We start from the raw sequence: 12,698 nt of genomic DNA, 5'->3' as shown, positions 1-12,698 counted from the left end.
CTTGCTTTGATTCAGTCACTAATACTAATAAATGAATGCATTAGTACCACCCACGTGGGGAATGGAACCCGGAGTAGCGACCGCCTTAAGCACTAGACTAGGTTACAAGTGGTCTCCACGAGCCCAGGTATAGCACTGGGTGCACAAGTGTCATAACTTCCTTGCACTGCTTTCAACTACCCATACCCCACACATTTAAACATTAAAATAACGGTGCAGTAGTATGACTGTATATGTAATGTGTCTAACTTAAAATGTGGACACAATCCACAGTACACAAGCATGGTACACCAGCACAGTACATTAACATAGTACACCAGTATAGTACACTAGCTTGCTACGTCTGCACAGTACATCAGCATACTAAACCAGCACAGTACATCAGAAAAGCACACTAACATAGTACATCAGCATAGTACACCAGCATAGTACATCAGCTTTGTACACCAGCATAGTACACCAACATAGTACATCAGCATAGTACACGAGCATAGTACGCCAGCATAGTACACAAGCCCAGTACACCATCACAGTACACGAGCATAGTACACCAACACATGACATCAGCATACAACACCATCATAGTACACGAGCACAGTATACCAGCATAGTACACCAGCATAGTACACCAACACATGACATCAGCATACAACACCATCATAGTACGCCAGCACAGTATATCTGCGTAGTACACAAGCAAAATACACCAACACATGACATCAGCATACAACGCCATCATAGTACACCAGCACAGTATATCTGCATAGTACACAAGCAAAATACACCAACACATGACATCAGCATACAACACCATCATAGTACACCAGCACAGTATATCTGCATAGTACACAAGCATAGTACACCAACACATGACATCAGCATACAACACCACCATAGTACACCAGCATAGTACACGAGCATAGTACACCAACACATGACATCAGCATACAACACCATCATAGTAGGCCAGCACAGTATATCTGCATAGTACACAAGCATAGTACACCAACACATGACATCAGCATACAACACCATCATAGTAGGCCAGCACAGTATATCTGCATAGTACACCAGCATAGTACGTACACCAACACATGACACCAGCATACAACACCATCATAGTAGGCCAGCACAGTATATCTGCATAGTACACAAGCATAGTACACCAACACATGACATCAGCATACAACACCATCATAGTAGGCCAGCACAGTATATCTGCATAGTACACAAGCATAGTACACCAACACATGACATCAGCATACAACACCATCATAGTAGGCCAGCACAGTATATCTGCATAGTACACAAGCATAGTACACCAACACATGACATCAGCATACAACACCATCATAGTACACCAGCATAGCATGCCAGCATCACACACCAACACAATGCACCAGCGTAGTATATCATCATAATATATCATCATAGTATATCATCATAGTACGCCAACATAGTGCACCAGCACAGTACACCAGCACAGTACATCAACATAGAACATCAGCATAGTACACAGCAAAGTACATCAGCATAGTACACCAGCGTAGTACGCCAACATTGTATACCAGTACATCAGCATAGTACACCTGCACAGTACATCAGCATAGTACACCAGGATAGTACACAGCATAGTACATGAGACTAGTACACCGTCACAGTATATTAGGATAGTGCACCAGGATATACACAGCATTGTACACTAGCCTAGTACATCAGCATAGTACGCCACAATTGTACAGGGGCACAGTGCAGCAGCATTGTACACCAGCAGTGTACATCATCATAATTAATACACCATCATTGTGCACCAGCAAAGAACACCATCATGGCCCATCTTTATTATCTTTAGATGTTTACAAAGGTACCTTGCATGGGACTAACTGGGTGTGTTAATCCAGGAATAAAATGATAACAAGAGGCAATATTATATTCTGTAATATTTTAAAATGATCAGTTATTCATTATATAGCTGTTGACTCGTTTCCATTGTTTATATTCCAATATCATTCACAATATCACTCCATTTTCTCTTCAAGCATATCACTTAAACTTAATAATAACTTTGAATTGTACATTTATTAGAAACAAATACGTGTAAACACATAACAGGAATAGATCCGACACAAGTCTGTTGCATAAAACAACCAGACAAGACCAGAACTAGGTCTTCCCGAGGAATAGCCGTTTCGATTTTGCTTCCTCTTTCGTCATATAACCATGGTCCAGGTCAATATGACATTATATCTTTCCTCGAACTCAGCTATGATCCCTGGGAATTCCATATCTGTAGTATCTGCCACCCAGTTTGCCGTTTGCCACTTCATGTCTAAAATTAGCACCAGCTGGAAAATACGACACAAACAGAAACTACAAAGAGACGCAAACATGGCGGTGTGAGTAGGTTCATTATACTTGGTTTCAATTTGTTTTATCAAAGAAAATTTTCCTAGGTAGAATCCAAGAATCATTCTAACGTTTTAAAGCAATCACAGTTGATCTGCAGTCGTATCAGTGTCACTCACATCAAAGCTTCATTCATTACATGACAAATAAAGGGACACAACTCGGGATGTCTTGTGAGTTCCGAAAAGACATGGCAAATGCATGCCATTTCACTGTTGTGGCAAAGGCCTCGCATGAATGCGTTTCCACAACGCACAGAAAACAATACCATCAACCATGCGAAAAATGATTCATAATTATTTGTGTGTCATAAATGATTTGAATTATTGTTGGTCTGTTCACATTACTGTTTATCTTAAAGGCATGTTATACTTTTCTAATTGTCTAACACAGGGTGTATTGTTTTACGCCGCTTTTAGTAAAAATACATTGTTATAACGTTGGGGGCTCCACACGTTAAGAATCGAGCCTGGGTCTTCACCGTAACGAACGAACGCTTATGACAATTTGTAAAGTTTCTATATGTCGACATATTTTGTTTTTCGATAGCGTATACTCTGAATGATCACCTCAGTGAAATGGACGTAAACAAGGAACGAGATGAGAAGGAGAGTCAACAACGGCTGCAACAACTGATGGAGACGAGTTACACCTCTGCTCGTGACACCTGGGATCCCAACGTGACCCTGGTATTTAGTGAACTAAAAGGAACCAGATCCATGGCCTTAAGTGAAGATTTTCAGACAGTACAGATTTCTCTAGATGAATCTGGAATGAAACAACTACGAGATCACAGAAAAACAACAGGCAATGCATTTACTAATACCAGAATTCATGTAAGATAATAATATAAGTGAATGGTTTATGAGGTGTGTATTCCCATTCCAGCTGTCATAAACAGTTTTTGTGAATATGCCAATACAGTACAATGAGAACCCTCTCTGTTAATGCTATACATTAATATATAAATATATTTTCAGTTGATCAAACTGTCATCACGCTTGCGTGGGAGGAACACCCACAAGATGATGCCTGTACCTACACTGCAGAGATATGTCTTCGCGAAGAACGAGAAGATTCTTTCATCGACGTTATCCTTAGGCTGTGTGAAAACAGATTCGAGTCACTAAGACGACTTGCGGCGACATTACTGAAAGAATGTCAAGTTAAAATAACTAGAGTACAAAGTCAGCCGTTTGCTCTAGAACTCCTTCATCGCAGTCCTGGTGGATTTGACAACTTAGCATCCCGTATTGGTGAGCTGGAACATATCTTGATATGTGCGTTTTCAGAGTCCACAAGCACAAATATTTCACTTGATGTTACTCTGCATGCACAGGACCAAGAGCAGGATTTCGTAGCTGAAGGCATGGAATTTACTATGACCATATATGGATCGGAGACTGAAAGTGAAGATGTACCTGTCGTAACTGCGCGAGAGGGGGGCACGATGTAAGTACATCATACCTTCTCTTCCAAATGGATTTGTTTCCTGTTCGTATTCATTTTGTGAATTTAATATCACGTAATAGTAAAGGTGAACTGCCTGGTGACTTCGTCTGTGTTGTGTTTTGATTGTATAGATGTTAACTGAAGAAATATCTTACATTGGTATTTCTTTAATGTGTGATTTACTTTTGTTCAAACAGCTCCAAGCTGGGAGGGTCACAGACTCTGGACACTTCACTCAACGGTAAAAATATCACAACTTGCACTGAATGTATCATATAACTGTAACTAACCAGGTAACACTGTAACTAACCAGGTTGGTACCTGTCTTGCCTGTTAACTGTATCAGCCTTCAGCTGACAATGACAGGAATTAATATGCTTTCAGATTCTGAGATTGATGTTCGTTTCGGCTTATTAGAAGAAGATATACACCGTCAAAAGATCGATGTTATGCAGCGGTTTGATGAACAGAAGGCATTCAACAAGGAACTAAGGCACTCTGTCGAGCAGCTGGCTCTCTCTGTTCATCAGTTAGTCGACCAAACTAAGAATGGAAGGAGCATTGGTATCTCTGATGAAATTAGAGCATGCCAGCATGATATGCTAGTGTCCCTCCATGGCACTACTTTGCACAAGACACAAAATAGCAATGATAACATCACGGACGTAGGCGTCGAACAAGAAGAAGAGAACACTGAATATGAAGGAGAGCACATATTGCCGGGTTTGTCTGAAGGAAAGTCAGGGATGGGGCAACCTCAACTAGAAAACTCTTTTACCACCCTATCGACGACGTCGGAATTGTCTCAAAACGAAAACTGCTTCTCAGGCGACGAAGAAACTACACAGAGTCAGGCGAACTATTCCCAATCTGAGATGTATTCCGAACACCAGTCTGCCCCAACACTGTCGTCAGAGGAGGACACGGGAAAAGACCATTCACCATCAGTCGCCCAACCTGTCCTCAAGTCATCCGGCACTTCAAGAAATGAAACTTGTCTAGAATTCTCGTCACTGGAAAGTCACTCTGAAGATGATTCTTCTGGGTAGGTCGCTGAACACTTATTCCATGTATATTCACTGTAATACCATCATCATCAAATCATTTACCTTTGCAAAACAACACTGTTGGAGCTTCTGTAAATGTTTTTGTTGGTCATAAGGGCAACGTATTGTTTATGTAATTCATAAATATGTGTTCACTCTTAACATTATTAATGTTTTGTCGAACCAGTTTACCTGTTGGAACATTTCCCGTGCATTCTTCGGTACTAGAGGGCAATACTGGTGGTAAGTGAAATGTTACAGATCCATACCTACAACGAAACCGTGATTAAACAATATTCCACAAACACTAGGAATATTCAGTCTCTATTGTCCGACGAAACAGATACGAGTTTAACATGACAGGTGAAAATTAGATGAATGGATCACCAAAAAACAGTGACAACAGCAGGTGTTCGCTAATTGGGTAGGCATATTCCACTCTACCAGAATAACCAGCCTTTCAAATAAGGCTATTTCATCACCATTACGATCACTAGAATGGTGTGTAGTTTATCTCATATTCAACAAAGTGTGTTGCTGATAGCCTTAGGGGCTTAAAAAAAACGTTGTTGTAATTACGTTTAATACTTTTCAAATTCTTAGGTAAGGCAAGAAATTTCCTCAGTCGCTATGGTGTCCAAGGAACGTCAGCTGGGGTCCAGAGATTGGTGTCCACTGTGGAATCTGCAATGAAGGATGGTAGGCGTCAAAATTGCTTGTTTTATCTGAACTGTATATTATTTGTCAAGGTGACAGTTGATGCTATGTCTGTATAACTAAATTATTTGTGTTTCGTTTCGGTATGTATAGATCTTCCAATGCCTCCAACTGCCATGGGCCTTCATACCATCTTGTGTCTAGACACGTCGAGCACAATGAACGAGCGAGGAATAAAAAAGATGAAAGAAACCGCATTTAGGTTTATAGACGGTGAGTAACTACAATCAGGCCGGATGTTTCTTGACTCCACAACAGGAATTTCGCCTTAATATTCTGCATATAATGAAACATACCTTTAGTTAAATCTGTGCGTGTCTTGTCCATGTACAGGAGTTGAGGATGCTGCCGCCGAGTATGACATGGAGGAGAACATAGCCATCGTGTCCTGTGGAGGGCCCGCCCGCATCGTTCATCACCTCAGTAATGACTACACAAGTCTCAGGGCTGTCATAGGTTAGTCAGTTTCTCTCCTATAAAATGATGTACGATCACGTAAAGAACTGATTTATTCACGTGATTCACCATTCTGATTAGTTCTACAATGCTCAACGTTTTAAGTGAATTTACTTTTCCAGAGAACTTACAAATTGGAGGACGCTCTTGGATGTTCGAAACTCTTTTAGTGTGCCTTTGCACCATTCTAGGAAGAGGTAGGCTGCTTATACCTTTCTTTCTTATACCACAACACTAAAATCTGTCTTAGGTTATGGAACGGACTGGCGTCTAACCTCGTATATGCTAACTCTAACAATCCCGCTTTGTAGATATTGTGTATAATGTGCAGGTGGTGATCTAGACATAAAGGGTGTTCATCGAGTTCAACCCAGAGTAATCGTCATTACGGATGGAAGTACCGTTGATGAGCTTGGAAGTGCTGAACACGATGGGGATATGGAGAGCGTGAGTCGCATTCCAAATGTTTAAGGATCTGGGTCACGACTTCAGTGGGCACATGCGGTAAATTCGTGACACTATAAAAACCATTTTACTTCTTCATTTATCGTTGCAACATCAATTTTACAACTGAGTGCAAACGACATATTCAGGTACTGAACTAAATAGACTTATGAGTGTGTTTTTTTTGTCCGCTTAATTTGTATCTTTGACTTTGTTGATGGTAAACCAAAACGTAATAAGAATTGAATTACAGGAAGAACGTCGGGTTGTCAGACTGATGGAAGAATTCGATGAAAGGAAAAGCGAGACCGCATTCCCTAATCCATTTGTCTGGGTTCCTATTGGCAACACAAACAGGGTACAGTTAATTTATGTTTGTTTTACATTTTAAACTAATGCAAACTGAAACCGTCACAGCCAGTGAATAATTAGTCTCGATTTCCATCCATCAGAGACCTTAAGGCGGGAACTGCAAAAGCACGATGAAAATGTATGTTAAGAAATATACTAGTGAGTTGTTTAGTTAGTGAGTTTAGTTTTACGCCGCATTCAGCAATATTCCAGCTATATGGTGGCGGTCTGTAAATAATCGAGTCTGGACCAGACAATCCAGTGACCAAAAACATGAGCATCGATCTGCGCAATTGGGAACCGATGACATTTGTCAGCCAAGTCAGCGAGCCTGACCACCCAATCCCGGTAGTCGCCTCTTACGATAAGCATAGTCACCTTTTATGGCAAGCATGTTTTGCTGAAGGCCTACTCTACCCCGGGACCTTCACGGGCGAAGAAATAAACTTACATATGCCTCAATACTTTAAACTTTGCATACATTCCTGAAACCAAGAAAGTTTTAAATCAATTGAAGATGTGTAACATGATGAAATTGTCTCATGTGTTACGTATAATTCGTTATGTTCAGGACTTTCTGGAAACTCTAGGAAGCATGGATAACGGCAAGCTTGTTGAACGTGAAGACGTTAGGCATCTTTGCAAGTACCAGCGTATTCAGGTATTTCTTGCAGTATGATTAAATGTTTTGATATATACTTGTTCACAAAACCATCAAGTATTTACCTGTAAATTGTCACGGCCATTCTATTTAACCCATACAAGTGACAAGTTAGATTCAGTAAGTTTTTAATGTCGGAAACCGGTATTATGTCGATTAACTCGTATATGTAACACTTAATGCTACTTGTGTGGACTTACTTGCAGGTTCTTATTGGACAATCCTATGCAGTCATCAAGAAAAAGATGATATCTGAGGACGAAACCGAAGTTGATTCTGATGACATCAGTGCCGTAGTAAACGGAATAGATAAACACTTGGACGCTGATGACAAGGTATATTTGTCAAATCATTACACAATTCGGTGTCTTTTTTCTTAACAAGCATTTAAAGGAAATATGTCGCAGATTCTTCTCTAAAAATATATAATGAAATTCTTTTAATAATTCTAACTTTTAGCTCTTAGGCAAGTATATTCCAAACAATTATGTATTTAAATTACCATTTTACATTAGAGGGTTCGAGCGATTGTTTACATTCCATGTAGGCAAATTTCGATTATCCATTTCAGGTCGTAAGAAAAATCAGGTCTTGTATTGCCTCAACAGGAAACTAAAGTGAATGCATATGCCCCAATATATGTAACATAGGCCAAACTGTTGTCGAAAATCTGTGACACTGTGGCTTTAACGATCGTCTCAAGGTAGCAGATGAACGTATCTTTACCTTAATTGCTTCTTCAGGAATCAATTGTTACCGCAATTGAAGAAAAGATTGAGCAGAGACTGGCCAGACATGCCTTTTCTACAGAGAGTCTTACCCAAAACTTTCGAAACGTGGTGGAATTCAAAGATGAGAGCCTGCCCCGACTTGGATCTCGAGTTGTCCGTGGTCCCCAGTGGAAATGGGGAAACCAGGACTCGGGTGGTCCAGGGACGGTCATCAATCACACTGAGGGGGACGACGATGACAAAAGTGAATTTTAAATCTATCATGAATGTCAGAGTAATGTAAGGCATTACAATACTATACATTCCATCGATATAGCATGGTTAAAAATGTAAATCACGAGTTTGTTCCATTTCATATTTGAAAGTTGTCATCTGTGTATATGTTTGTTGCAACAGAGCTGCTGTGGGTTGCATGGGACAATGGCAATTGTCAGCAGTATCGGTATGGTTATCAGAACGCAAGGGATGTGATCGTAGTGCACGACCAACCAAGAGTAACTCCATCGGAACTGGTGATAGAGATCGGTTGTGAGGTTACAAGAGGTAAAGAAATACAGATTAACATAAGAAATTACATAATTTTAATGCAAATCTGTATTCTTGATACATCTCTATTATCAGCTAAACATTCGAGCTTAAAATATCATCTTCATATACTGATTGTAGGGGCGGTTGGGTAGACTAGATTAAAGGGTTCGCTCATCACGCCGAAGGCCCGGGTTCGATTCCCCTCATGGATACAACATGTCAAGCCCATTTCTGGTGTCCCCGGCCTTGGTGTTGCTAAAAGCGGCGTAAACCCAAAGTCATTCACACTCTGTGCTTGACGTCATGTCTTGACCCCGTTGGTATTTCCGTGTGACAATGAGTGTCAATGTCCACACAGTTTGATCCTCACTCTTCGAAGTTTTACAAAGTGTAAGGCATTTCTCAATAATTAATTATACACTTTGCATATATAATACATACAGTCAAACACAGTTGTGTCGAAGTCGAATGGACTTACATAAATACTTCGAATGACTTGAGTTTGACACACCTTTCAGTATAACCTGTAATTAAATGTAGGTTCACTAGCATCAGTTTTCACGTTGTTAGTAGGAACCGGCTGTATCGTAGAACACTGTTGCTGTGTGAGATTAAGACAAGTTAGACATTTGTACTACTCTACACTTCAATGAGTCCGCACAATGTCCAATCACAGGGTCGGACTGGAAGGAAAAATATTTGGACCAGGATGGAGGCAAAGGAGGCATAGGGGTTGTCATCCGCAAAAACAACCGGGGCAAAGTAAAGGTAAATCAAAATTCTTGTAAATATTTTAAACATGCAGAAACGTTTCATATGAAACTTGTTGAAATAAATGCGAAAATTATGAACGTCTTGGTGTATCTATATACATCTATAGACCTTATTAATGAGTGAAACAATACTCTTCTGTAGGTCCGATGGCATCTAAACGGTCACATCAACGAATACAGATTTGGGAAGGATGACAAGTTAGATTTGTCTATCAGGTACAAGAAGACTTCATAATGCTTAAACTGTCAACTTTCCAAACAATATTCTCTACCGGTCCACGAGTCCATTCATCCATTAATCACAAGATCAATGTGTTCCAATGGATGACATACTGAACACATTACGAGAGGGGGTGGGGGTGCGGACCATGTGTTGATGTACCCTCGAACATAAACAAACATCGAGGGTAACTCATGGATCTCATGGGACTGGTGAAAAACGTATTTATCTTACCAAGCACCAAGCTAGATTTTGTAGACGACGCAATAAAAACCAAACAAATCTCCCTTTCATCGACTTGCATTCGCAAAACGTCGGTAATTTCCGTCCAGCGTCCATCATGCGTGATCCAATGCCATTCGAGATAACCCCGAAGTAACGACCGCGTAGTACCAAGTGAGTTGCCGTTGGCAGCTGGGTACATTAAAATGTACCTCGCTTGTAAATGGGGTACATTGAAAATAACTGAAGAGCTCTTAGCCGATGAGAAAAAAATTACATGTGAGGTGGGATAAAATACGATATTTGTTTCTGTCTATCTGACCAGGGATCCGGCAGACTGTTTGATGGTGCTTACTCAGACTGAAATGAATTCCCCTGAACCTGATGCCGCTCCTGACCAACCGTTACAAGATGGCCGTAAATAGTTCATTGTCATAACCACATATATATTGATGGATATTTACAGATTGTTATGGACATGACACAAAAATTATATACACGAAGTGGGTAACGATTGCCTATTTGAAATTACCTTTTGGGGTTTTTTAAGAAGCTTTGTCATAACGACGTTAATAGTTTTTGGGTTTTTTTTATATTTTTCCGGTGTAAACTTAAGACAATTTCATCTCTAATAAACAGTTGCTGCAGAGGCACCTGGTCTGGGGCAGTCACAGTGGGTGTGGCAGTGGGAGGTTGGGTCAGGTGAATGGCAGTTGTATGGCGATCGAGAGATGCAGAAACTGGAGAGGGAATATCAGAGACGTCCTACCGGGTCGTGTGTGATACAGAAAGACAACACAAGGTAATAAAAAAACCCGCATAACCAGGGACCCGATCCTCAAAACATTCATAGCGACGACATTGTTGAGATTATGACAAATTACAGAGTTACGACAGATCGTAATGCTACGAACGCATTGCGGATCGAGACCAAGACTCCATATGTAAGATTGTTTCGTAGGATGTGTGTATGTTGTGGAAGAACGTTTTGGAATGCAGATTTGAAACCATTAACAAGAAACGGAATAATCAGTTTTCCAGATATTGCAAGTTATTGGTATGGATAGATACTTCAAAGATTTATGTGTGGCCAAGTATTTAGTGAAACGCTATGACGGCATTAAAGCTGGCCCTGAGTCTTCTGTGTCTTCATCGCAGGAAAAAAGAGCATTGCAGATAGTCTGCCCAGCATTGAACACACGATTTATATATAAAATACCATGATATTAAAAAAGTATAACTGTGAATATCTTTTCTCTATTTTTCTATCAAAAGTAACAACGCTACGTGTATTTGACATTGTCATTGCTTATGAATATCTTACAGTTTCAGAGTACTCTTCAAGGACTGGCTCGAAAAAAGAATTGATGGACCCTCAAAGCGACGAGTGCGAAGAATACGTGAGTGGATCACAGATTTTATAAGAGAATCGTTATTAAACCTTATGGTTTGATGATAAAGGATATTAGTTAGATACGCAGTAACAACTGCCTCGAAAAAGGCCAATTTTATTGCTTTGGCAAAGGCAACATTAAGACCTGGAAATGTTTTAAGGGCCGGGCGTCTCCCTCAGGCAACGGTTACTACATTTATTTCTACTAAAGTATGTAATAAAGTATGTTGAGTACAGTAATCTTACTGAACCTTTTTTGCAGGTACAAGGCACTAGGACTAGAGAGATGTACTCTTGGACTCAAGAATATATTTCAATGTTTCTAGTTCAGTACTAACGTTAAAAATACAAACTTGTCAGATGATGAACATATCAAAATTAAATGTCACGAATATAAGCACGAATACATTTAGAACTAAAAACGTTAAGACGATGATCACTGAAATCACAAATATATCTGGTCTTGACAAAGTCATAAGTTTGTCCTCTTGTGAACCGGTATATAAGCCGTTAAGATTTCATTCAGATGTGTAGCGTTATAATATTGATAAGTATATTCAGCAGTAAATTTTGAATCACGTTGTTTTGATTTAATTATTTACCTGCGTAAGTACTGATATTGTGCAATGTGTATACCAGACAGGTATATAGGTGTTAATCCTAGGCAAGATCTGATTGGTAGTCGATACTAATACAGAACGTGAATTACACGAACATTCTAGAATTTCTTTTTTTAAATACGGAGATGACATTTGCATTCGAATCTCTCACTAAACAAATCTGTAGGGAAGAATAAACTACTTCATTATTCCATGCTTTCTAAAAGTCCTAAAATCTGCAAGACTTGACAAGTTAGTTATCTCCTAAAACATTCCTAAACGCCATAATGATCACGAGTTCGAATCGCGGTTCTCCGTGATTATGTTAGTACACGTGTCTAGAGCACACCAGTGGGTCTCAGAAGTTGTAAATCCATGAAACCGTCATCACGTTGACTGTCCTTCCCATTATGCTGAAACGCCGTATTGTAAGTGGAGTACCGTTTACAACCAGAGTTCAACCGAATTTACAATCTCATCATGGATTTTCTTCCATGAAATATTTCTGGTTGTTTCGTACATGCAAAATGTTTATTTAACTGCCATAGAAGAGCAGGCGTCGATATATGTATAACTTAAACTTGCATATGGGTTGACTATTTTGTTCAGTATGGGAGATGTTCATAGAGAATAAATATTGGCTTACTTCTTGCCTTATACTTTTTCCGTCGTGGGAATAGTAGTCTCAGTGCCGCGAGA

General features: G+C 39.8%; 1 protein-coding gene across 2 annotated transcripts; it reads left to right on the top strand.

The window, feature by feature from the left end:
* Positions 1–2,340: 2,340 nt before the first annotated feature.
* LOC137278195 (uncharacterized) lies at positions 2,341–12,656 on the top strand. 2 transcript variants are annotated; one of them, XM_067810395.1, is made up of 22 exons: positions 2,341–2,396; positions 2,956–3,213; positions 3,387–3,858; positions 4,056–4,099; positions 4,243–4,903; positions 5,092–5,147; positions 5,508–5,603; positions 5,715–5,834; positions 5,955–6,077; positions 6,200–6,274; positions 6,409–6,524; positions 6,775–6,879; positions 7,444–7,533; positions 7,740–7,868; positions 8,277–8,508; positions 8,661–8,807; positions 9,469–9,560; positions 9,708–9,781; positions 10,333–10,424; positions 10,647–10,809; positions 11,334–11,407; positions 11,663–12,656. In XM_067810395.1, the coding sequence occupies exons 2-22, from the start codon at positions 2,985–2,987 to the stop codon at positions 11,674–11,676; spliced, it is 3,204 nt and encodes a 1,067-aa protein (XP_067666496.1). In that variant the 5' UTR covers positions 2,341–2,396; positions 2,956–2,984; the 3' UTR covers positions 11,677–12,656. The 2 variants fall into 2 exon arrangements, with proteins under 2 accessions (XP_067666496.1, XP_067666497.1); XM_067810396.1 differs by having other exon boundaries at positions 2,366–2,400.
* Positions 12,657–12,698: the final 42 nt, after the last annotated feature.

The sequence above is a fragment of the Haliotis asinina genome, chromosome 3 (genome assembly GCF_037392515.1).
Source record: "Haliotis asinina isolate JCU_RB_2024 chromosome 3, JCU_Hal_asi_v2, whole genome shotgun sequence".
Taxonomy (NCBI): domain Eukaryota; kingdom Metazoa; phylum Mollusca; class Gastropoda; order Lepetellida; family Haliotidae; genus Haliotis; species Haliotis asinina.
Note: the sequence above shows the minus strand (reverse complement) of the source record. Positions and strands in the feature narration are given on the sequence as shown.